The sequence below is a fragment of the Myotis myotis genome, unplaced genomic scaffold (genome assembly GCF_014108235.1).
Source record: "Myotis myotis isolate mMyoMyo1 unplaced genomic scaffold, mMyoMyo1.p scaffold_m19_p_2, whole genome shotgun sequence".
Classification (NCBI taxonomy): domain Eukaryota; kingdom Metazoa; phylum Chordata; class Mammalia; order Chiroptera; family Vespertilionidae; genus Myotis; species Myotis myotis.
In genome coordinates this window covers 161019261-161045778 of record NW_023416324.1, presented here as the reverse complement: position 1 = coordinate 161045778, position 26518 = coordinate 161019261, and the positions used below count along the sequence as shown (strand labels likewise).

Genomic DNA, 26518 nt, shown 5'->3' with positions numbered 1-26518 from the left:
AAATGAAAATCTGCCGTGCCTGAAGTCCTTGGAATTTGTGATGAAAAGACCTCACTCCACATACATTCTTGACTATCCCAGTGGCCGAACAGTGACCTTCCCTGAATTTTCTCTTAAATGCTATTTATATATGCAAATAAGCAGAGGAGTAATGTGCTAGCTCCAGATGATTAGCTGGCCCAGAGCCAGGTCTCTGCTGTACTGCAAACCAATGAGAGCTGGACACAGGCCAGTTAGAGTAGAAAGCAGTAAGAAATGTGAATTGAAAGGCATGCCAGAGCGGAGAGTACCAGAGGGACTGTGCACCTCTTTGAATGGGCTTCTCACAGAATGGGTCTGAGCCCATGCCATTCCACCCCATTCTGCATTCCGCATTTGAGCACACAAGCTGCTCTCCAGGGGCGGGGCATTCTGGGAAAGTTCAGCTGTGTTGAAGGCAGCGTTCCAAAGAGGTGACACACATCTAAGGCAGAGAGAAAAAGACCTGCTCTGGGGACTAGATGGTACCATGTGATATCAGGAATTAGGGTCTCTCTACCATGGCTGTTTGCTAAGGGACTATCTCAAGTCTGCTCTGGGCCTGAATCTGTTGTGTAATGGTATACAATCCTCACCCTTGCAAGCTTGGCTGTCTGCAAGGCTCATTTTTATTCCTATTACATTCAGTGGAACTGACTGCAGAGAGAGGATATGTATGCATGCATGTGTGTGTGTGTGTGTGTGTGTGTGTGTGCACGCGCACTCATGTGCACGTGTGCAGTCAAGTAGGATGAAGATGGCTGGTTCCAAGCCTGGCTCTCTCGCTAATTACCCATAAGACTATGGGCAAGTCTCTTCATTTCTGGACTTCTCATTTGCAAGGAATAAGTGGTTCTCAGAATGGAGGTAAGCATCCTGGTTGATAATCAGCTCAACTTAGAAACTATAGAACGTATTTTTTCCATTCACAATAAAAACAGTTTTATTGAGTCTCCTGGATCAGAACCCATATTCATCACTACACCTTACATTTTTAAAGTTGTGAATAAAAGCATCTCAATGGGAAAACTGACATTTGCCGATAGCCAGAGGAAGGCAGCTTCTTCATCAAAGCCTTGACACTTGTTTGGTGTGTTAAGAGTTCAGAATGTCCATTTGCATACTTCATCTCACTGCACCCATCAGGCCCACTTTATATATGGGAAAGAAGGGCAGGGGAGTGAAGCCCAGGACCTAGAATTCATTCATTCCACCCAATGCACATTCATTGAGTGCCTGCTGAACCAGGCTCTCGGGACACTGCCTACCCTCTCCATTCTGCTGAGCTCCACGGGGCAGTTACCCTTCACCAGGCAGCCCTCTGGACACTGTGGGGCTTCACTGAAGTAAGGTGCTGTCCCTCACATGGGGTCAATAACTCCAACACCCAGCCTCCTCCTCTCCCCTCACCCCTGCCCCAGCAGTGCCTAGTTCAAACAGTCCCACTTCTCTCAATAAACACTTGTGAATGAATGAATGAGGAGCGAGCTGGCCACAGGCTCTTAGGTTGCTCTCTCTAGACAAACTGACCCTTTCTAAGCCTGCTTCCAGCTAGAACATTTTATGATTTATTCTGTTTGAATTGGGCCCTCTGGAAGACACTTGAACTAGACTGACCCAAAGATTTAAAGAAAATATCTCTACAGTGGTTTCAAACACTTTGATCTTGCTTTTTCTTTTTCTTTTTTTTTGTTCTTTTTGAGAAGCTACAAATGGTAGGTTCAATAAAATGTAATATAACAACAAAATTCCTCTAAGAGGAAAGTTCATGTCTAAATAATGAAATTTTATCTCTTCGTTTGGAAGCCAAGATAGTTTTGTCTAATTAAGAAGACAGATATTACATATAAGCTACTTGGGTTTTTAAAATTTTTTTATTTTTAATGTTTTGCTTTTAACTAAGCTAAATAATTTTTTATGCTGGCTAAAATTCATTGAAAATGTAAAAATCTGATTCTTACAATATAACAAATGATAAAAATAATCTATTTAAATGTAAATTAGGAAAATAACAAGGAACCTTTTTCCCCTTTTCTTTGAATGATGGGGATAGCTAAAAGGTCATTATTGTTCTGTTCTGTTTTTAGTGAAGCATAAACTATTTCATAGAACAAAGATATTAAATCAGAATCTTGGGCTTGTTGTCCTCATTTGCCAAATTTAGCAATAGCGTCTGATTTAGACTTTCAACTTTCAAACCACCTTACCACCTACTGTTAGTATTTTTTTACTGTCTGTAATTATAGATTATATTGGTTTTTAAGTTGCTCATATTCAGGTTTGATGAGCTAAGAGGACAGAAGACAACCAATGGATTTTCTTTGCCGATATATGGACATTCCCATATCACGGGTGTACCCTGTCCCCTGCATATGCACTGCAGTGACCCATCCATACAAGCTTGTACCCTGAAGGGCAGGTACTAGGAACCTCCTTGCAGGCAAACCTTGCTTTGCCTGGAACCTTGATGCGCAGTCAACTCTACCATAAAATTCTGTGTTTTAGAGGGCAGTGAACAGAGGCTTCACACAGGAGACCTGGGTTCTAGTGCAGATTCTGCTGTATAAACTCTGACACGTGAGGTTACTAGTCTGAACCTCAGTTCCCTCATCTGTAAAATGGGGATGGCAATTTACACTATTTCGACCTTAGCAGAGTAGTGGTGAGATTCAAACAAGACAATGACTTCATGCTTTGTTCAGTGCTACATACCTGGCAGATTTTAAAATCCACAGAGAGTATATTCTATTGCACACATTTCTCAAATGTTTTCATTTACAGCACAAAACAGATGAAAGGTGTGGATTTGGAGCTGCAGTAGGTTCACCGCACTGAGAAATCACCATGTGCTAATGGGAATCACACCTGCAGCTCAAAGGGACACATTCCCAGCCCAACCCTCTCGGAGAGGCATCCCCAGAACCACCACAGGGTGCTGCACAGGCCAGGGCACCCTGTGTCCTCCCACTGCCTCCACCTTGATACACACTCAGGGACCGTGTGGGTGCCCTTGCCCACACAGAACTCAGAGACCCGTACACTCTCTCAGAGCTTTGCCTGAGGGCATGGTGCTCTTCTGCCCTCCCTGTGTGGTCTGCCCAGGGATCTCACTCCCTTCTGCCTTGCTTCCAAACTCTCCCCTTCCCCATCCTCTCTGACACAACCCAACCCTTTCACTGTTATGCACTCAATCCCTTTGGCTCTCAGTTTTTCACTCAGGAGAGATTCCTATTTAAAAGCATTACACCTGCAACTCCTCCTGGAATTAGTTTATCCTAATACAGAAATAGCTCAGTAAGAAATAGCTCAGTGGGAAAGCAAGGCCCTTTGTGAGCAACAACCCAGGGATGAGATTCTGAAATGGGTGGCGGAGGAGTCCCAGACAGAAGGAGAGAGGCCCTAAAAAGAAAAGTGGGTGGGAATCAAAAGCAAATTTCCCCACTTTACAATTCTGCTTCCAGATGAACTCTGACTGACGTGTGTGTGTGTGTGTGTGTGTGTGTGTGTGTGTGTGTGTGTGTGTGTTCTGCTCATCACCTTAAGCCCCTTCAACCCTGGTTTTCAATTATCCCCTCTCCTGAGATTGGCTTTCCTGGTTTTCCAAAGTGAGGTAAAGAGAGTGGAAAAATAAAGGACCCCCAAATGTGAACCTAGTTTCTAGAATTCTTGTCTGAAGGGAATTTGACACTTGCCTCTTCTGTATTTTGCAAGGCTTGCAGGCCAAGGGAACGGAGAGACCATCTTTCCACTGGGATCTATAGATAGGAAAGGTGGTTGGGATTTGTGCCCGACAGACTGTAGTTGCCAATAAATATCTACTGAGGTAAGATTCTCTGGGCTCTGTTTCCCTTTAGGATTTTGGCATGCCAGCTGGCATATTTTAATATATTGTATAAAAGAGAAGCCATTCTCATCTTTCACCATAAACTGGCTGCTTTAGGAGGATGGCTCAGCCCAGTTACCTGGGAGACCTCATCACTGTAGCCCAGAATCAGCCAGGTCACCAAACAGTTTCACAGACCAGGCTGTGTCTCTGATCTGTAGATATGATGTGTATCCCCAACCATGTTTCTTACACCATCCATACCCAAATTCCCTAATCTGAGATCCAACCTCCTAGCATTTTGCTCACATCTAGAACTGGCCCAGTCTTTCTACAAAACAGGTAAACATCCCACTGTCAGCAAGGGATTAACAAGACCCTTTCCCCGTCTGCATGATAATCTAATTTTCAGTGAACATCTTAGTTCTGTTTTCCTGGGAACAGACGAAGATAGTATGTGCCAACACATTACTAAACAACCCCCCACCCCCAATTGGTAATCTGTACCTGATTGGAAGGACTAACAGCGAACTATAAATACCTATAGAGACCCAATATCTTGGGCTTCCCTGAATGGGTTGACTCTTGTAGCTGGCATGTCCATTGCAGAGACCCGGAAGCTGTGCCAATGCAGTTGTTACAAAAGGTATTGGCTCCTGTGGGACATGGAGTTTTTAAACCATGGCAGCTTCTGCCTCCATGGATCTTGTCTGCTTGAACCTGAGCTGGACTGCACAAGGTCTGTCCTGTCCTGCTATAAGCCATGGTTCCATCTCATGTCATCCTGAGTAGGTCTGTGCCAAAGGTGGCCCATGGGAGTCTGGTAAGTCAGAACACTTAGTGGAGTCTAAGAAGACTCCAAACCATATATACAACAGTATTGTACCTTTCCCTGTCTTCCCTTTCTCCAGTCTCCTTTCTCATTTCGGTTTCTCTCAATAACAGCAGTCATGATAATGGTAACAACAATAATGTTGACAGCAACTAATGTTTGTTGAATGCTCACTATGTGCCAGGCATTGTTCTGGCACTTTACATATAGTTTCCCATTTTACAGATTGGGAAACTAAGGCACAGAGAGGTTAATTAACTTGCCCAATGCCACACAGCTAATAAGTGGCAGAGCTGAGATTCAAACCCAGGAGGCCTTGTTCCAATGTTAATGCTCTTAACTCTGTTTCTCCACCCAATGTGCTCAGACCTTCATTCCATCTATCCTTCCCGTCATCAGCAAACTTTCAGAAGTGTGCTCTGCCCCTGCTGCTTTGTTTCCTCTCCATCCACTTTCTCCTTAACCTGTAATATGTCCTACGTTTACTACTTTCCTAAGTCTGCAACCACAATGAAAGCTGACATCTTCTCCTTTCTGAGTTCTTCATTCAGCCACTTCTCCTTCACTTTGACCTGATGCAGCCCTTCCTGAAATTCTACCCTCTCTTTGGCCCTCTCACAAGGTCATTTGCAGGGGCAGGCCATCTGGCTGCAGACATGATGAGCTCTTCCCTCCTGCTTTCACAATCTACCAACACTAACTTCTCTCAGAACCAGCGCTTTTACACACGTCATTCTCTTCCTCAACAAACCATGTCTAGTCTCAGCATGACAAAAACAACAGAAACACCAATCCTTCACTCCTACTGATTTAACCAAACTTACTTCCATTTCTCTTCCCAGCTTCTTTCCCTGTCCCCACACCCTTATGGTGACAGCCTCAAGACTTGACCATCAGTCCTCTGCCCTTTATTCATCAAGTTCTATCCATCTGAAAACGCACTGGGCTCACAACTCCAACAACATAAACAGTATTTCCTATTTCATGTGTTCTGGCCCTGTGCCAAGAACCTCCGCAGATTATCTCGTGTAGTCCTTATAATGCTACAAAGAAGGTATTGCTAATTCCATTTTAAACATGCTGAAAACTCCGTACAAAAAAGGAAGTAAATTGCCAAAGATCATACAGCTTGTAAGAGATGGAGATAAATTTAGAATCTAGTGCCCATCTGATCCTCAATCCCATACAATTTCCTCTGTTCCAGAGTTCCCTCTAACCTTAACCTTAACTTCCAGATAACTTACAAGAATAAATACATGTCAGGCTCTGCACAGTGAGTTTCACACACATTATCTCAGTCCTCAAACAGCCCTATTAGGTAGTACTAGGTGTACCGGCTAATAATGTGGATTTTTTTTCAATAGATGGAGTTACACTTATGTTGATATATATGCGATTTGATATGTATGCTATTTTGTTGTATTGACAACAAGCTTCAAAACTTCATATGTCAAATTGGCTGAAGGTGTTAACATCATAGATATTTTTACACTTAAAAATGTTGAATTTCATGCCAAAAAAAGAGCATTTGCAGGAAGTTATAATTCATTACTTTATTTTGAAGAAAAGTGATGCTGAATACTTCGGGAAGCTTATGGTGAACATGCTCCATCTCAAGATACTTGTGAACACTGTGATGATTTCAATGTGAAAGACAAAGAACGTCCAGCCGAACTGAAAAAGTTTGAAGACCAGCAATTACAAGCATTACTGGATGAAGATGAGTGTCAAACTCAAAAACAACTTGCAGAAAGATTAAACATTGCTCGGCAAACAGTTTCCGATCATTTACAAGCAATGGGAAAGATTTTAAAAGAAGGAAAATGGGCCACATCAACAGAACCAAAGACAAATGGAAAACCGAAAAGTCATCAGTAAAATGTTGCTTCAGTGGCACGAAAGAAAGTCTTTTTTGCATCAAATTGTGACTGGCGATGAAAAGTGGATTTATTTTGAGAATCCCAAATGCACAAAATCATGGGTTGATCCAGGTCAACCATCAACATTGACTGCAAGGCCAAATCGCTTCGGAAAGAAGACAATGCTCTGTGTTTGGTGGGATCAGGAAGGTGTGGTGTATTATGAGCTTCTAAAACCAGGTGAAATCACTAATACTGATCACTACCGACAACAAATAATCAATTTGAACCATGCTTTGATCGTAAAATGACCAGAATGTTCCAGAAGACATGGCAATGTAATTTTGCTTCATGGTGACACATCACACACTTCAAAACCAGTTAAAGACACGTTAAAAGATCTTGCCTGGGAAGTATTAACCCACCCGCCGTATTCACCAGACCTTGCTCCTTCAGATTACCACTTGTTCCCATCGATGGCACACATACTTTCGGAGCAGCACTTCAAAACGTACAAAGAAGTGGAAAATTGGGTCTCTGAACGGTTTGCCTCAAAACAAGAAAAGTTCTATTGGGATGGTATCCACAAATTACCTGAAAGATGGGGGAAATGTGTAGCTAGCAATGGACATTACTTTGAATAAAGCACTTTTGATGTTTCTCTTGAAATTATCGTGTTTCCTTTGATTACAAAATCCACTATTATTAACCAGTACACCTGGTAGATACAATCACCACCATCTTTTTCTAGTTAAAGAAACAGATTCAAAGAGATTAAATAACTTGGCCAAGTTCACATAATGAAAACTCAAACGGCATTTTGAAAAGTCATATCTAGGCCTATATAACTCCAAAGTCCACTATCAAATTATCTCCCAAATACAAACCTAAATTTCAGACATTCCTAGTCACACGGTGCTTATGGACTCAACCTTCCACAGCATCTCCGACTATTACATCATTTCCATGAAAATGCTACCTTCTCCTGACTTCACACATCTTCACCCCATTTGTTCTTTTTTACCCTCAAATAACTCTGAAATACACCTGCTGCCACTCAGCCCTAAGCCTCCTGCCTAGGTTACTGCATTACTGAATACTCACTATATGTCAGGCATTGTTCTGATCTCCCTAAATCTACTTCTCCCTTATACCAAGCCATCTGCCCTCCTCTCAAGTCCTCTGCACTAGTATACTACTTTCACCATGTCATTCCGTTGGTCAAAAATTAAATAAATAAAAATAAATAAATATAAACCACACATTATTATTGCCGCTGTCATCTACAATGCAAAACTTGGTCTCCTTATTCTGGTATTCAAGGTACCCTCTTCCTCCCCGCCTGGTTCAAATCTGCCTTTCCCTATTATTTCACACTACTGTCCTGCACCAAGCATCCTTTCCAGCCGTGTTCTATTCACTGCCATGCAAACACATATCATAGTCATTGCCATCTCCATATTTATACTCAACATCTTTCCTCCCTACCCTTGAGATTCTGATTCAGTGGGTGTACTTCAGGTAATTCTGATGCACCTGCATTTTTATTTAAACAGTGCACGTGGAGATTTAAGATCTGTCCAACATCAGGTAGCTGGTATCAGATTTAACCCACCTGTAAACTAGTTGAAAACATTGGTAAACAACCAACATAGACCCATGGCCCTTGAAGGAAGGTAAGCACACATTAAGCCCTATATTCACTTCACCCTGGCTTTCTCCTTGAGGGTATTTTCCAAACTGTGGAGCAAGAGAATAAGAGCTGATAAGAAAGCAGCAGCCTTGATAAGTCTATAAAAACCCCAGAGATTAGAGCTCAGAGCTGGTAAAGTGATTGGAATTTCAGTGATAGAATAGGAGGGAGCTAAGAAGAGGAGCTTTAAAAAATCTTCATTAAAATTTCCTTCAGGTCCTTGGCAAAATCCTAAGCTGTGCATATGCAAGGCAACATTCCAGAATATCTAGCTGTGGGAGGTGGAGGATATTGAGAGCTAAACAGAAATTATAGTGCTGGAGAAATGTTAGGAGTTCTTAGTGTGAAGAGACTTTGGTGAACACTCTGGGCATCGAGTTGGAACCCCAGGAAGACCAGGCTGCAGGCGTAAAAACCACATCCTAAGAATAAGGACTATTCCCTGTGATAAATGAAAAGATGGAAGTAGATCTGCCATAGCAAACACTAAACCAAGGCTCAACATGATCAAGATCTGCCCATAATTTAACTGCATCCCAGAACAATATTTAACAGTATTTTAAGAAAGATAACCTAATCAAGAGCCTGTAAAAAATCACTGATAATATTCAGTGTACAATATAAATTACTAGATATATGAAGACACAGAAAAAAGTGACTGCTGATCATATAATAAAATAGTCAATAGAAACAGACCCAGAGATTATTAGGCTATGAATTAGCAGATAAGACTTTCAAAATAACCAGGATTAACGTCTTTAAAAAAAAGTAGGCAGGAAAGAGACAAAATGGATTAAAAGATGGAACACAGCAACAAAGTCTAGTTTTCTGTTTCTTGTAGCCAAAAGCATCGTCATCATAAATATAGTGTTGTGTTCATGGCTTAGCATAATATCTTATCCACTTATTGAGTACCCACTGTATTCCAGACATTGAATTAGAAACTGATGATAAAAGATCGAAGTCTAGTGAAGGAGACAAATGTATTCAATATTCTGTCAATTTCAAGTGTGAAAACTATTATGAAAAGTGTATACTATGAGCTGATAGCAGAGGAGCACTTGGTACAATTTGGTAGAGGTAGTGGGAAGGAAAAGCATGGATGGCTTCCAGAGGTGCAACAACTGGACAACACTTGAGAGATAACATGATCTGGGTGAAGAAGGGGTCGATGAGAAGGGCATCTTAATGAGGGAAAATAGCCGAGCAAAGGCCTGGAGGCTCCTAACAACATGGAATAGCGAGGAGGTACAAAGAGCTCTAGGGCAGTGATGGCAAACCCTTTGAGTGTCAGCATTTTGAAAAACCCTAACTTAATTCTGGTGCCGTGTCACATATAGAAATATTTTGATATTTGCAACCATAATAAAACAAAGACTTATATTTTTGATATTTATTTTATATATTTAAATGCCATTTAACAAAGAAAAATCAACCAAAAAAATGAGTTTGCATGTCAGCTCTGACTCGCGTGTCATAGGTTCGCCATCACTGCTCTAGGGCATGATGTGAACAATGGGAAGGGATGAAAGAGAGAGGGAGGGGCCAGGTCACAAAGGGGCAAAGGTCTAAAGGCAGAGGAACTGCACCTTTACCATTCAGCCACAGTGGAAGGCGCTGAAGGGCTGTGTCCTGGTCAATTCACTTTTAACTCTGAACTGGATGTCTACACTGAGGTCCCCAGATAGACAGACATTGATTTCATTGTGAAGGGGAGTCCAAGCCAGCCCTGATCTCACAAACAAAATAAACTACCACATTACAGACTTCTCACCAACCAGGGGCTCTCCACCTCCTGCTGCTCCTCTGCTCCTCCTCTCCCCCTCCACTCTTTTTTCTCACAAACCCTTCAATGTCTGGGTCAAAGAAGATAAATATGAAGGAGGAGATAACATGAAAGGTGCCCAGCACAGTGTATGACACATAATAGATGCTGAATGATGTTAATGCCTTTCCATGCCAGGATAAGCTGGCAGTCACCAAAAAGAGCTGCTTTCTGATTAGAGAAACCCAGGCTGCAAGACTTCATGCTAAAATCACACCCTGGCCTTGAAAATGAGCGGCAGCTCAGCTCTGCCTGCAGAAGGACAGCTTATGTTAGGCCTAAAAGGCCTCCTTCCTTGCTCTTGCCCTCCTCATGCTAAGTGATGTAATGAAAAGTCTCACCAAATCCATTTTTAATGTCAATATTTTCAGACTTTAAATAAGGGTGGGTCTTTGGGGTTGCTTTTTGATTTTTTGCTGTTTTTCGTTTTGTTTTGTTTTTTTTTGCATTTCCAGCCTGTTTGCTGGATGGACTGAATCCCCTGCAGCACTGGCAATGCACACAGTATCCCTCTGTGGGAAAGAAATGGTCATCCAGGAGCCAGCAAGTCAAGCAGACGAGAAACAGGACCAAGCAAGCCAGGAGTCAACCCAGGCAGCCCCGGGATGTTGACTCCATGGGGCTGAATTCCTTCCCTCTGAACCACAGATGCTGATAAAATATTTTCAGGAACAGAGTGAGGGAATGTGCTTCACTCACTTCCCAAAATCTAGAATTGAAGAGGTCAAACCCTACTTAATTCAAGCTAAGAAAATAGTGCCCAGCTGTAGCCCATAGCTAAATTTAGGCATAAACTGAGATCTGGCCCTTGGCAAGTTAATTTAGATGAGCTAATGCTTGTTCCTGGCAAACAGGATACACTCAGTAAATGGTAACTATTATTATTGCTGCAAAAATGGAGTGTCTGCTGGATGTTCACATCCAGTCCTCCCACGCATCCTAAAATAGGCTGTGCCCATCACTTGCACATCTGGAAAACATTTTCACACGGGCTAAGTAGGAGGTGGCCCTCCTTCGGGAGTCCCTCTCTGAGGGAAGGGGGCCCGAACTGGGCTGGAAGGGGGTCTGTGCTAGGTGGGCTTGACCTTGAGGTGAGGAAGAGAGTTCACACTCTTCCTTCCATCGTCTCTCCTCTTCCAGTAGTAGCTTCAGCAATGGCTCCCAGCAGGTGAGGGGCCATGCGGGAGCCAGGCTCAGGTACATCCTGGAGGCGGTGCTTGGTCATGCATCCAGCTTCCAGACCCCAGCTGGCAGAGCACTCCTTGCAGGAGCTCAAGAAGGACTTTTGGAATAAAGAGCTCAATCGCTCCTCAAAACCCTCCATTAACAATCTTATTCAGAGGACTAAGGTGAATTCCTGTGTTTACACAGGGCCCTTGTCCCTAAGAGTAGGATATGCAATAACCAGGTAACACATGGTAACGTTTTTAGTAACCTTCTCTCACTTTTCTGTGTCTTAAAAGAAATTAAAGTTTGAGTTTGATTTAGTGATCCATCCTTTTTCCAAAATATTTTGGGAGTCCCTTCTACTCCCATCCTACTGTCACCATTAAAGCTGGGCTCTCCTTCCTCCCTGACATCCAGTCTGTCCGTCACCTGGTCCATTTTCTATAGATGTCAATGATGAGAGAAAACCACTGGCCGGCTGCCTCCTGCACGCCCCCTACTGGGGATCGAGCCTGCAACCCTGGCATGTGGCCTGACCTGGAATGGAACCATGACCTCCTGGTTCATAGGTTGATGCTCAACCACTGAGCCATGCCGGCCAGGCTGGCCCATTTTCTTTCCGTTAGTGTCCCCAGGGTTTCCCCCTCTCCTTCCCACTCCCCCCTCATGTGGTCACACTTGGGTTAGTATATTCCCTGCCTCTAAATTGCAAGATGAAACTTGCTAAAAAAGTGAGAGCATTAGAGTGGCGTCCCTTGAAACCACCACTCAGCAGTAGGTGGTGCTCTTGTGCCAGCCCAGAGTGCTCACAAATGCTTGTTCCATCAGGCAGCTTAGTGAGTACAGACTATGCCACGGCCCATTATTTTATTTGGCACTGACTGTGTGCCTCTGGGGAACACAGAGTTGTCTAAGACACTGGTCCTGACCCCAGGAATCTGCAATATAATTGGTGGAATGAGGCCTTTGAGCATAAATGTATCATCACTTGGCATAAAGCTATACTACATGATGGGTAGGAACAGGGCCCTTTTGAACAGTCTGGATAAGGGCTATAGGAAAATGCCCGGAGGAGAGAAAAACAACTTCCAACAGGGAAGAGCCGAGAGAGTAGCATTTGAACTGGACATTCAGCAAGGGTAGGGCTTCCGTAGGCAGAGGGGGAGGGACGGTGGTATAAACAAGTGGAGGAGCAGGTGGGACAGTGCAAAACACAGGAGAGGCCGTCCTGATGATGAGGCCGAATGCCCAAGTCCACTCTCACTCTCCAGCCTACGTCCTTCTGATGGCACCTCCTCTTGGCACCTCATGACAAGGGTCAGCTCCCCAAGATAATCTCCTAGGGCCGGAAAAGTGCCACTCTGAGGTAGGACCAGTCGGTCAACCTGCTCATATGAAGAAAATGGAATATACCTGTATTTTCTATACCAAGAAAGAACATGTCTTTTCTCAGCACAGCAGGGCCTTTCTTATCCTAGAAAAGGATCTCGAAGGAAGGGCTGGAGGGGAGGGAGCCAAAGGGCGAGAAAGAGGGTTCCTGGTGAAGGTAGAATGAGAGTGTGGGGGAAGAGCCCTCCTGAGATTCAAGTAGAGGCAGCTTCCTCTGAGGGAATGAATGTTCCTTGGCATGTTCTACATGGGTTTTCTGACTCTCCCCAGGATGAGAACCTGAAACCACAGCTTTGCTCAGGGAGAGTCATGGGCCAGGGATGGGGCTAGAAGGAGACTGTTCCCTGAGGAGGGGTAATGACTGCTGACCTGGGAACACCTACCTCAGGACACCTGACACCTGTCCACTAAACACGTTCATACTGAAGTTTATCTATGTGTACCCGTGACATCATCTTGAGTTCACACGTATGCCAGTGCCTCTCTATTTGAATGACAGAACATAATTCTCTGGGTGGAAATATCTTGGAGTTTCAGACTGACTAACTTGTGCTACAAGAAATACGTGCACCTACACACACAATAATTTTCTCACTTGTGAAAGTGGGATCGAGAAACGTAGATCCTTCCCCATCCTTTCTAATAGTTGAAAAACCCATCACGGAAAGGCCGCACTAAAGAGTAGAGACGGTAGTTCACCTGGAGCAGAAGCCACCAGGAAGTGCAATGAAGACTGCCTCCGAGTCATTGGAGGGCTACCCTGTGGGAGGAGGAAGGGGCTAGTTTTGGGGGACCCCAGAGGGCAGAGCTGGGACCCCATGGTGAAAGCTCCAGGAAGGCAGATCCGGGCCTGGTGGGAGGAGGACCTTCTAACAAATGGTGCTGTGTAACAGGCTGCCTCACAAAGCTGTGGCTTCCTCAACGCCAGAAATGCTCACCAGAGTCTAGAACGCATGTCAGTGAGGGTGGCTGGAGGAGCTCTGCCCTGGGTTAAGGGTAGACCCTCTGACTGATTCAAAGATTCTAGCATTGTCAGATGCTCCTGGACCAGCCTGAACCATTCATCAGAATCCGGCTTTCATGGTTGCCCCCTGGGAGTGGTCAGATTTCTGCCCCTCTTTGTTGTGACTCCTGGTGATCGGCATGTCAAGAACGTTCCCTCTTGTACTCCTCCCCATGGAGCCTGACCTCTAGTCACACTGGACAGTGAGAGCTCCCAGAGCCCACCCCGGACTTTGAGGCTGCCATGCTTTTGCACATGCTCTTCCGTTTTCCCGGACCTTAACTTTGGCCGAATGTTTCACCATCTATGTTCCTACAGCAGTGACTGGCACCACAGAGAACTTTCCCTGTGCAGCAGCTATTTGCTCACCAGTGCCCTATGCTCCAATGTGGGAAGGCCTGACTCCAGCTCGTCTTCCAATTGCCCGGCCCCGGCAAAATATCCGGCACTTATTTAACTGGCTTATCTTTAGCAACAGTGCTCTAAGATCTTGCCAACCTGGTCACATGCTTCCATTTCCCTTTCCTTCTACTAGCAGCAGATCTTGTCCCTAATACTAACTGATGAGTCCTCCTCAAGGTCCCTTCCTGGTTTCTCCAGGCACCAGGTCCCCTCCATGCCCTGCTACCACATGCTGCCCACTGTCTGCTCGGCATCCTTGTTGTGAATGAGGGAGTACTCTTCACCCTCCCTCCCCAGGCCATGCAAGAAAGCCTCCCCAGGCCTCTCTTCCACTCCTGATCCCATCTATGTGACTCAGCTCAAGTCTGTCTGCATAAGCCTACTGTCTATTGGACACCTACTAAGTTCTAGGCATACCAATGCTTTATATACATTTTTTAAAAATATGTTTTTATAGATTTCAGAGAGAAGAAGGGAGGAGACAGGGCTAGAAACATCAATGATGAGAGAGAATCATTGACTGGCTGCCTCCTACTGGGGATCGAGCCCACAACCCTGGCATGTGCCCTGACCAGGAATTGAACCTTGACCTCCTGGTTCATGGGTTGATGCTCAACCACTGAGCTAATCCAGCCAGGCTATATACATTTTTAAATCCATACAACAATCCTGCATGTATTAAAATTCTACATTTTACAGACAAAGAAACTGCTCGGAGAAAGTGAACTGGCCACAGATAGCCTATCAGGTAGGGAGTGGCTATGCTGGGATTCAAACCCGGGTCTCTGTGACTGCAAAGCCAGTGATCTTTCTAGAAGCCCTGGCTGGCTCTTCTGGCCTGTGCTCTCTCTGCCCTCTGTGAGAGGCCTGAGCCACTCAGGGAGCTCTTCCTTAGCTCCACCCAACGAAGCAGGACTGAAAAAGGGAAGCTAAACAACAAGTTCAGAGAGAATGGATGCATGAAGGGGCGGGAAAGTACAGACTGTGGGAGGTGCAAGGTCAAGGAGAAGAGAGGTCACAATGGGAGAGGAAGGAGAGGGGTGCAGTGGGGTAGCACAGAAGGTGAAGGGAAGGGAGGTAAATGGGTTCTTCAAAGTAGAATGCCTGGAAAGGAATCTTAAAAAGCCCCACCCCACAGACTCAATTTTTTGTGTGTCTTTCATTCTTCAAAAAGGTACTTAAGACATTTCCTCCACTTCCTCTACTGGGGCAGAGCTGGCAGCTTCTCTTTTTTCTTGGACTAACTCCCACTCTCTCCCCCATGTACACTAGAGCCCCCAAACCTAACTCCTGCTGAGTAAGGAACAGAGACCTTGGTATCTAACCAGGGTCTAACCCCTGGAGTGGTTACTATTTCTAAGCCATCTTTTTCTTATGGGGTATTAGAATCACATCGATGCAGAACCTGATTTTCCCCACAGTGTCCCCCGCCCTCTGGTGCTGGTGGTAGAGAGAGGACCTGACACACCATAGGCACTCAATGTTGACAAACAAATGTTTCTCAGTTACTTCCTGGGCCTCAAACAACTCCTTTCACTATCACTACTTTTCCTGGCTCACCTACACTGCTGTGGACAGAACCCGTGTGACAACCTGGATTCTGGAAAGTACTGTTAGCACAGTGTTCATGTTCTCAGTTCCAAGGGCCAACCATGTGGTCTGCCATCCTGTGGGGTCCATTCATGAGGAGAGGCCACATACGCAGGCTATTCGCATATAACTATTCAGGTCGTGGACCCTTCCAGACCTCGTGAGAGACCTGGGAGGGAGCCAGGCCTCCCATGCCAAGCGTTCCTTCCTCCAGTTGCTCCCACACCCACACTCCTGGTGCAGACCTAGTGACCACAGCATACGCTGGAAATGCAGGAGAGGGAGAGAGAGAGAAAGGATGTATAGAGAAGAAAAACAACTTTGGGAGAAAACACTCACACATGCAGCCTGCAGAACATTGTGACTTAGATTATTTTTGGACTCTAATGTTTCTAATGTTCAAGGGGAGGAAATGAGAAAAAGTAAGCAGAGATTCCCAGGATCAGGAGGCTGGAAATAATACAGGACACTGTGTCCTGTATTGGGGTGGAATACAGACACACTTCCTCCCCGAGAGCCCAGTCAATGGCGGGGCGGGGCGGGGGGGTGGGGGGGAGGAGGGCGGTGGAGGGTGGTTGGTGCTCGTAGGAGAAGGGAGGGCAGGACTGAGAGGACCCTAAAGCGTTTCTCAAACAAACAAACAAAAAACAGGTAATGGGCACTAGAGCCTTTCTCCAAAAAAAAGCAGGAAATTACAAACTGACCCTAAACACCTTGCCCTTCTGCTTTGGAGGGAGAGTGTAGGAAACAGCTCCCAAAGATCACAGCTCTTTGAAGCCTCCCTCCCAACATGAAGGACTCAGGCAATTGGTGGTGGTGGTGGTGGTGGAGGTGGTGGGTGGTGGAGGTGTTGGGGGAGGGGCAGTCTCAGAGCAGAGTGCATATCTTCCCATGCTGCCTACCTGTCTCTATCCCAGGCACACCTCCCCAACTCACCATGTCCCTGCTTTCCCCTCTGTAACATGATCCTCACACTCATGCCTGCCACACAAAGTAGGAGGGAGCACCAAACGATGACCCACCATGATGGATGACTTTGGGTGGGTCTCCGCTTCTGGGTCAAAGTTTTCTATGCAAAAGGAAGGGCTGGACCAGACAGAAACTCTCTTAAGGTCAGGGGTGTGAGAACACTTTAAAAACCAACATTCCAAAAAGACTATGCATTATAATTACTACAATGGCACTTCAGTTTGACAAACGACTGTGGAGCCATGCTCACTGCTGGCTTGAGAGGCGTGGGGGTTGGAGCTGTGGTGAAGAGAGGAGGCTGTGGGCCAGGGACAGCAGGAAGAAGAGGTAGCGCAGTTTCTCCATACTGGCCCCATTGGTTCACGTCGCCCCAGGCAGGATGAGACTTTGGGTCCTACTTCGGGCCCTAGGGAGTGATCAGAACTGTTTATGCTTTGGAGGGAGAGCACAGGAAACAGCGGTGGACACTTTGCCCAGTGACAGGGCATCCTGGGGATGTCCTGAATTGCTAATGTGGTGAACAGGGCATACAAATAGCAGAACAATAAGCATGTAACCCTCAGCACTGTGCCCTGCTGCCTACCGTGATGCCCTTCACCCAGTGGGCCCCATGAATAATGAGAACAACATTATTTCGTCTGCACGGACCTCCAATGGTATAAAAATGCATAGGTGTATTTCTTGGATGGACTGTAGGAAGTGTTTCTGGCCCCACGTTTGTAGAAGAATAAGACACTATTAGCTACTAATGCAAAGCAGAAGATGACAAGTGTCTCAAAAGTTTCCAGAAAATGTATTCCCCTACTGCCCACTCTCACTTTATACCCTGAAAAGCGCAGAGGAGGTGAGCTGTGATTTCTCCTAGCCTGCATGGTTTGGTCATATCTTTTTATATAGCCTAGTATAGTGGTCGGCAAACTGCGGCTCGCGAGCCACGTGTGGCTCTTTGGCCCCTTGAGTGTGGCTCTTCCACAAAATACCACGTGTGGGCACGCACATACAGTGCGATTGAAACTTCGTGGCCCATGCACAGAAGTCGGTATTTTGAGGGTCTCTATCAAGCTACGCTGGAGATGCTATTATGTCCCCCTTACAAGCCTATTCTCCATGCCAGGGCCACTGCCACCACTGCCGTGATCACACACATGCCCTGCACCACTTCTGCTGAAAGATGTTGCCCCAAGGAGAGAGTATCCTACATGAGAACAGTGCATGTGAAGGCAGAAGGAAAGTCAGAAGTCACTGAGCTAGCCCAAATTCTTTATCTTTTTTTAAAAAATATAATTGGGGGTCAGAGGTCAAAGATGCACCGAAGGTCTCCCAACCAGTAAGTGACATCCCAGGACAAATATGGACCCCACTCATACGGCTTCATTTCAGCACGAACATGGCTGAACAGAATTTCATCATGCAAGAATGAACATGCAGGAAGACATTTAAAATTAAGTTCTTCAAAGGGAGCTTTCCCATAGGCGGTGTGGTGAGGCCAGTCTCTCCTAAGCAAATGAGAGGTCCTCATCTGGGCAGATGCCTTGGTCCTGGAGGAGGTGGTCACCTAAATCCCCTCCCAGCGTGGTGATAAAGATCTTGTGGGGGTGCCCCAAGCACAGGTTTCCACGTGAAACAAGCACAGTGTGCTGCATCAACCAGTAGGAAGTGCAGTTCCAATACTGGAAACCCCACGGGGGAGCTCTGCCCAAGCTTTGGGTGATTCTCCCACAGGAAGTGGGAATATACTCCCTTCTGGAATGGCTTTGGGCAAAACTAGGGTGTAGGCCCCTGGGTAGACATCAGGATAACCTCTTATTCAAAAGCAGAGTAGACAAAGGTTTCTCTGTCAGTTAAGTCTAGATATGCACGGGAGCCCTCCTAAGCACTTCTCCTTCCCTGTAAAGACTGGATGATTGTAGGCCTTCCCCACATCAGAAGGCAGGCAGTGCAGAGCTTCTGATACTTCTCATTGGCATCAGCACATAGACGGGCATAGTGAGGTCACACGGCTGCCATCAGGATGGTAAGGCTGGGTTTCCTACAGTGAATGGGAGGTAAACTTTTCCCTATCAGGGTCTCTTCCAGTCATACCGTTCAAGCTGTCCTAGGTACCCAGGAAAGGGGAGGGCCCTGGGGGGGATCCTCCAATGAGTGGTGCCCACCCATCCCTTTTCTGAGGGGACATCTATGAGTCTACTTAATGACCCTTAATACCACAAATTGCCCCCTAATGGGAAAGAGACCTCCCTTCTCTCTGGGAATGGGGTGTGATTACAGGGCAGACACCTTCGCACAGGTTCCACGGCAGCTGAGGGGGCAGCCGGCTGTGAAACAGGGCGGCAAAAAGAGCCATAATCTGCTCCTGGCTAATGAGGAGTGACCCAGCCTGTGTTCGGTGAACACAGTGGGGGACAGGCCCATTAGTTACAGACCAGCGGGCAAGGGCCGAGGCAGCGATGCTCATACTCCAGCGAGATGCACTGGGTGCTACTGGAATGACCTCTGAATCATCCAGCTCTCCCACAAATTGCTCACTAAGATTTTCCTGTCATTTCTGAGCTGCAATGTACCTGTTCTCTAAAAACTCCCAGTCGCAGAGGCTGTGCCTAGGACAGTGAGGTGCACACAGCAGTCATACATCATAATAAGTAGGACAGCTGGCTGCTCCAGGGCAAAAATTCTGGCCAATTCCTCCTTATCTAAGTGCCTTGTTTTGGGCTCATGACAGCTGCTCAACAGACATTTATTAAATGAATGGGTGCCCTGCTTTATGAATTATCTACAGAACAGAGTCCCTCCTCCCTAAATGCTTCATGGGTAGAAATAATAGCTCCCTCTCCACTCCCCCCACCCCCAAGATGAAGAATGCTAGGAGTCATCACAGAGGTCATGGGGATGGTGAGAGGTGCCTTCCCTGTCCAAGGCCAGCTGGCAAATGAGGAGCACCACCTATTATTCAAGGCCTGGGACCAAGCTGCCACCCCACAGGCCAGAGGGGAGACTCTGCGCCCACCCTTAACAAAAATAGAAGCTGGGTGAACACCAGACTCCTCCGACTGCCAAGAGCTTCCCGGATCTGGAATCAGAGGTCTCGACAAGCCTCCCACCGGAAAGGAAGCTCAGCGTGGCTCACGCAGTAACTATTTCCTCACGCCCTTGTTTAGATGTGGATCTGCATACACACAGCCCTCACCCAAACCGCCACCCTCCTCGCCCCCTTTCAAAAACACCAAATAAGTAGAGGGCTGAGACACTTAGTTCTGCACAGATATTTTAAATTAATCTTGAAGCAACTTAAAAGGACTGTTTTTCTCCCGTTCCCTACTCCCAGCACATTTTCTGTGGCAGCTGGGTCAAGCCTGAGCAGCATTTGCACCACTGACTCAATGACAAAATATTCCTGGGCTGCTTTCTTCCCATCATCCGTTCACTCCCTCTGTTTTGTTTATTATATTCTGTGCCCCCCCCCCCGCTCCATACACACACACACACACACACACACACACACACACGCACACACACACACTTCTTTATAAGGCATGAGAACACCATGGTACATGGAACCTAAACTGAAAGTACTGGATTCAGGGATCATGTACTTGGATGGGGGAAAATATATGCCTTTATTTTCACTAACCTCCAACTGAAATATAGCATTCTCTTCAATTATGAATGTAGTCAACAAGCTACATTACTGTTCGTAATACCTGTACCTCTGAATACACATCTTCATATCACATCAGGGTTAGTTACCCGAAAATATCATTTTTGCTCATTGCTACTTCAAAATCAATGGTAACTGTGAGACTTCAAGTAGATTTTATTATTTAACATGTTAAAGAAGTACAGGTTACTACTATTTTTAAACTTATTAACTGTATTTCAATAATTATTTTCTAAGCCTAAAATATTATTTTGTACATTTACAAATATTACTCTGAGAAGGGGTCCACAGAATGGTTGAGCCCTGCTGTTGACTGAGCATTGGGAGGTGGGATTTAAGATTTTCCCTGGAGTCATCAGGGTGGGGGCTCGGGGACTAACAAGCAGTGCTCAGTGGTGGCATAAAGTAGGTCCTAGGAGCAGAGAACAGTATGGCTTTTGGATAAGAGCTTGGGTGAGCTTTAGAGACAGACAAAATACTGGCTCTAATTGGTAGTGTGATCCTGGGCAGGCCACTCCATCTCTCTGAGCTTCCATTTCCTCCACTATAAAAGAGGAATACTAATATGCCATGTGATTCTTGTGAGAGAGAATGAATCGAGAGAATGTATGTGTGGCAGCAATTACTGCCTAGTGGACTGGCACTTGTGTGACTCTAGAAGGTCAGCCTTACCTACCCAGGTCTTCTGGTGCTAAAGGTATATGGTTCATCTTATTTTTGAGACAGGCACCATCTGTGCCTCATGCCATCTTCCCTTACCCTTGAGCTTCCGGGGTGCTGTGAAGTGCCTCAAACTCTAAAATACATCTAGGCAGACCTAGTCCCTGCCTCCCCCTCTGTCCCTGTCACTGCAATGGCCAGCTAGGCCAGGCTGCAAAGCAGGTCCTCTGCCCCAGAGCAGAAGAAAACCCAAATAGAAAGGAGCTATTCCAGATTTTCCTTACCCCAGGCACGGGAGCCAGAGTACCTGCGACTGGTTTCCCAGAGTTGCTGGCTCCTGACCTGGTGTCTCATAGCTTGGTGAACTGTGACAGGATCCCATAGTCCAAGTGGCCCTTCCCAGAGCAGGCCAGGGTCAGACCCAGGCTGCCAGGCCCCTGGGCAAAGAGCCCTCAGGAATTCAGGGAAAACCCTGCAACTCCTAAGGTTATACAAGAAACCCCTTTACATGTCCCTTGACTTAAATGATGTTCAGAAGTTCTGTTGTAGAAAGGGGCAATGCAGTCTTTAAAAATGACATGTACTGATTTCCTTCTGATTATAAATTATAAAAAATTGGAAAATATATAAATATATAATTAAAATTAACCTTAAGCTTGTCATCTGAGAATCAAAACTATTAACATTGTGCTGGATTTTCCTCCAGTCATACCTATGCTGGCACTCTCACATAAATTAGGATCATCATTACATAGAGTTGTGTTTTTTGCTCCTTTTCCCTCCTTTTTGCCCCCCTCCACCTCATCCCCAGCCTTCCCCATGCTATTGTCTGTGTCCATGGGTTATGCATCTATGCATATTATATAGTTTCATATCCTGATTTCATCACTTCAAAATATTTAGATATTTCCAATATGAGCTCTGAAAAGACACAAAACCATTATATTAGACACTGTCTGTAAAATCCATAGGTTACTGAGAGATGCAGAGTAGCATTATGCATTTAAATATAAGTTATTTCCAGAAAACTGATAGGAGGAGAGCCCATTTCACTCCCCCTAAAGCACATATAATAGCAACTCTCTTCTTTACCTTGAAAAAACCTGGAGAAGATACCTTTGTGTCCTCAGCAACGAAGCACTACATGATATATTTTTCTTTTTCCCTTTCTCATATCTCCCCTGATAAGGAGAAAGCTATGAAAATTCACTGCTAGAACATTGGGGCCTGCTTAAGTGCTGGCTGAGCTGCTGAGGAAAAACCTTCTGAATGAAGCGCATGGCACAAAGAGCCCGGACTTCAAGCTGAAAAAGGCTGGATTCATATGTCAAGTCTGCCATTGTAGCCCCAAGATCAAGGAGCACTCCATTTCCCTGCAGGTCAGCAGCACCACGCACCTCCAAGGATGGGAAAGCTGTGCAGTTAGGTAAGGCTCTGCACGTGGAATGCTTTGTCAACAGTCGAGTACGCTGCCCAGCACCAGCCCCTCAGTCATGTTACTGCGGCTGGTAACAGTATTATTATTTTTATTGCTCAGCCGTCTCGAACCATTCAGTACAGGTCCTGAGAGGGGCAGTGTCCAGCCGTGGGGAAAAGCATGGGCTCGGCAGCCGCACTGCCTCGTTTGGCCAAGTTATTTAGCCTCTCAGTTTCTTCACCTGTAAAATGGGATAATGATGATATACCCACCTATAGGCCTTCCGAGGGTTAAAATGTGTTCATTTATACTCAGAGCTTACAACAGTGCCTGGCGCATAATAAACACTATATAAGGAGAGCTTTAAGGAGTCAGTGAGCAATGGCCAGAGATGATTAAAATAAATGTGCACCAATAAACACTTAAAAAAAACTTTCCACAAAAGTCATTAATCAGAAAGCTGAACTGGCAACCTCGACCAGTCTCTCTAAAGAGCAGTGGCCACCCGCCCCCAAACCCCAGCCCCAGGTGGGCCGGCTCCCCTCCTACCTTCTCTGCATCCTGCTCGAAGAGCCTCAGCTGGAAGCACTGGTCCAGCTTGAGCTTGCGTACATGCCACATCTGGTGCAGGTGCTGCCGGGTCGAGTGCAGCTTGTCCAGGAGGTTGGTGATCTTGGGCACCAGGCTCTGGAAGTCAGCGCTGCCGGGGATGCAGTTGCGCCCTGAGAAGCCGTCGCTGCAGCGGATGCACTGCAGCAGCCGCTGCCCCTCCCGGTCCAGCTCCTCCACGGGGGCCTTCAGCACCTTCTTCTTGAGCTGAGTGTGCTCATCGATGAGCCGCCGAGAGCCCTCCACGTCCACGGGGAACTCCTTCCGAGCCAGCATCTCCTGCAGGTCCTCCAGGCGCGAGAGCAGGTGCACGGCGCTGTTGAAGAACTCCTCCAGGGACAGCCGCAGCTCGATCCACTCCTCGTGGTTGTAGTCCAGGGAGCCATCGAACTCCTCGGTCAGCTGGGAGGGGTCCACCAGCTTCGTGAGGCCCTCCACGGACACCATGCTTGTCTGGGGGACAGACACAGAGAGGGTGACTCAGTGAAGTGGGGGGGGGGGGGGGTGAGGGGAAACCAGGGAAGCTGTAGGCAGGAGGGGAGGAAGTCCAGGGGAGAGGCCAAGGTAAGTCCACATAATAATGACCACAGCCTGTGCAGGAAAGGGCCGGTGTATGAGCACGTGGCCTGCTGGTCATCAGCTACAAATCAGCCAGGGTAAGCAGTTTCAACAGACCAGCTGACTGCCTCCAAAAGCCTCTCCACCTGCCCACCACTTGCTATTACAGGAGAGACTGCCTTTAAGTCTCAGCTGCCTTCATCTTCCTCCTCTCCACCCCCGAGTCACCACAGCAGGACTGCAGATGCTAGAAGCAGGAGTGCCTGAGGGTCTGGTTCTCCAGAGCTTGAAAACCCAGCCAGGCCCATGACCCAGGACATCATCACGGTTGCATGAAGCAATGTGGGTCAACTTTGGGCTGCAACGGTCTGAGTCAAGCTTCCTGCCTCAGGCTGGGTGGGCCTCTGCTGACACCAAGGCTCTCCTGGTAGCAGATACAAGTCTCTGATTTAGTTGGCCTGGACTGGAGTGTGTGCATGGGTAATTTTAAAAGCTCACCAAGTGACTCTAATGTGCAGCCACTGATACAAACCTCTGCTAATCTAGATCCTGGCGACTCAAAGTGTGGCCCTTGGCGGCAGCATTAAGACCCCCTGGGAGCTTGTTGGAAAGCAGCATCTCAGAAGTCAGATCTGCTGAATCACAATCCACATTGAACGCGATCCCCAGGGACTCTGTGCATTAAACTTTGAGCAGCCCTGTTCTAGAGCACTTTCCCCTTCAAATCTGGCTCCCAGTTTACCACGTCCAGGAAGTCTCCCATGATTATATGCACCAATTAGTCATTAAGTATCTGCTATTGAACAAGCCTGTACCCTCAGCCTGCATGAGGGATTTCATTGGCTGTTCGTAAGGCATTGCCTTATAAATACTCTTCTGAGTGGGAGGCCCCAGCTCTCTCTCCTTACTTCTTATTTAGGAGGCAAAGACAAGCTTGCTCAACTTGTGGCGAAGGAAGAGGGGAAGGGCTGAGCAGCCACACTGAAACACAGTTTCAGGACTTGTTGGAAAGAGTACTTTCATTCTTCTCAGGTTATAAATATATAGGCTTGTTATCACCACCTCTGTATACAAAAACCAAAACTACAAAACACAGGGCTCCTGCCCAGCTGGTGTGGCTCAGTGGTTGAGCATTGACCTACGAACCTGGAGGTCACGGTTGGATTCCTGGTCAGGGCACATGCCTGGCTTGTGGGCTCGATCCCCAGCAGGGGGAATGCAGGAGGCAGCCGATTAATGATTCTCTCTCATCATTGATGTTTCTATCTCTCTTCCTCTCCCTTCCTCTCTAAAATCAATAAATCTATACTAGTATATTGAAAAACCTTCAGAATGAAGTGGCATGGCACTGAAACAGGGCTGCAAATATATATATATTTTAAAGCACAGGGCTCCTAATGTTGGGTGGGGGTGCCGGGAGAGTAGGAGAGCTGTTTTTATACCAAGTCAAATTCTTTGTGTTATTTAAACAGAGTGAGAATCACTTCGCTCAGATAGTCAGGTTGCTATGCTCCATCACAAACTACTGGGGCCATCACGCCACACACAGGCACTCCTGGCCTAGAGGGTAGGGTTTGGAGTGGAAAGTTGCGTAAGTTTAGGTGCAGCTCCGCCTTTCCAACATGCACATGTACACAAGGTTCATCCCCCTGCAGATGAGGGCTAGGGTTCCAGGAAAGGGGAACAGCTTGGATTTGGCTAGAACAAAGGTTCCTAAATCATTGACTTAATCTGCTGTGTCACCATTAAAAATCCTCATATGCTGTCTGGGAAAACCTAGCTAAAGAGAAAATAATAACACGTTCTCCTTGAGTATAAGAGAAAATAGAAAATATGAAGAAAATGAAAAATCACCTTTAATCAGCCACTGCTAATAGTCTACTAACATTTTCACGTGTCTCTCAGTCTTCTTCATTATGCACTTAAAAGACAGACTTCAGATTATAATGCCCAGACTGGTTAAAAACCTGCCTTTTTTAAAACAGTATATCATAAGTATTTTTCAAAGATGCTATTTTTCTAAATATGATTTGCATTGAGATATAATTGATATATAACTAAATATGATTTTAATAGCTTCACGTATTTGTGAATTAATGTTACCAAAATTAATGGATATTCAGGATACAAACTATATGTATGCACATGTATATGTGTATATGTGTGTATATATATCTGTATATATGTATGTGTATATTATGGCAAAAAACACTATGATGAATGAACATTCTTGTAGACCATTATCTGTTTATAATTATAATTAGATTTTCAAGAGGTTTTGTTTAGCTTTCATATTAAAAATATTTTCTAAGAAGAATTACTAGATCAATAGCTATAAACTCTTTTTAAGGCATTTGGGCCAAATTACAAAGTTGCCCCCAGAAACAACTGTCCTAATTTACATACTCACCAATAGTACACAGAATTGCCTACTAACACTGTGCAATTAGGACAATCTCTTGATCCTCTTATTCCTCTCTAGATACTAACCGGTAAAGCCACAGTAGCCAAGGACTCCAGAAATACCAGCCATAGACATGGGTACAGTAGAGTGGATGGAGAAGCACAGTGTGAAATGTGTGGGTGGCGGAAGGGAAAGGGGTGCTCAGAGAGCGGTCTGGCTCACCTCAAAGATGAATTTGGAGCTGCCAAAGTTGGTCTTCTGTTTCTGCCAGAAATTGTCGGGTTTAATGATGAGGGCCACATGGATCTCGGCTGGAAAGGCTTCCTGCAACGTCTTGAGGAGGGGCTTGATGAGGTCCCACTTAGAGCCCCGCATGTCGATGATGACGGTGAAGCCACGTTTGCACACGTCCTCACTGTGGGGGGTCAGAGGTCCGGCATGGTCACTCTGGGCAGCTGAGACTTTGAAGTACATAGTCCAAAAGCATCCAGAAATCTGCATTCCTTTTAATCGGGCCACCCTTCCAACTTCACGCCAGGTCTGCAGGCTGCCTTCCAATCCCACTAAAAATGCACTGCCTCAGAAGACCTTCCTGGCTTAACCCCATCTGCTGCAGGGTGTCTGCCTTCTCCTAGCATTCAGCAA

General features: G+C 46.0%; 1 protein-coding gene across 19 annotated transcripts in view; it reads right to left on the bottom strand.

Annotated features, from left to right (window-relative positions):
* The window catches only part of KALRN (kalirin RhoGEF kinase), a 656959-nt gene that overhangs the window by 398121 nt on the left and 232320 nt on the right, over positions 1 to 26518 (bottom strand). For all 19 annotated transcript variants that reach the window (XM_036353020.1, XM_036353029.1, XM_036353021.1 and 16 more), the window contains exons 4-5: positions 26096 to 26288; positions 22852 to 23364 (exon numbers count right to left, since the gene is read on the bottom strand). In XM_036353020.1, the coding sequence (XP_036208913.1) occupies positions 22852 to 23364; positions 26096 to 26288 (706 nt within the window). The remainder of the gene's footprint in view (positions 1 to 22851; positions 23365 to 26095; positions 26289 to 26518) is intronic.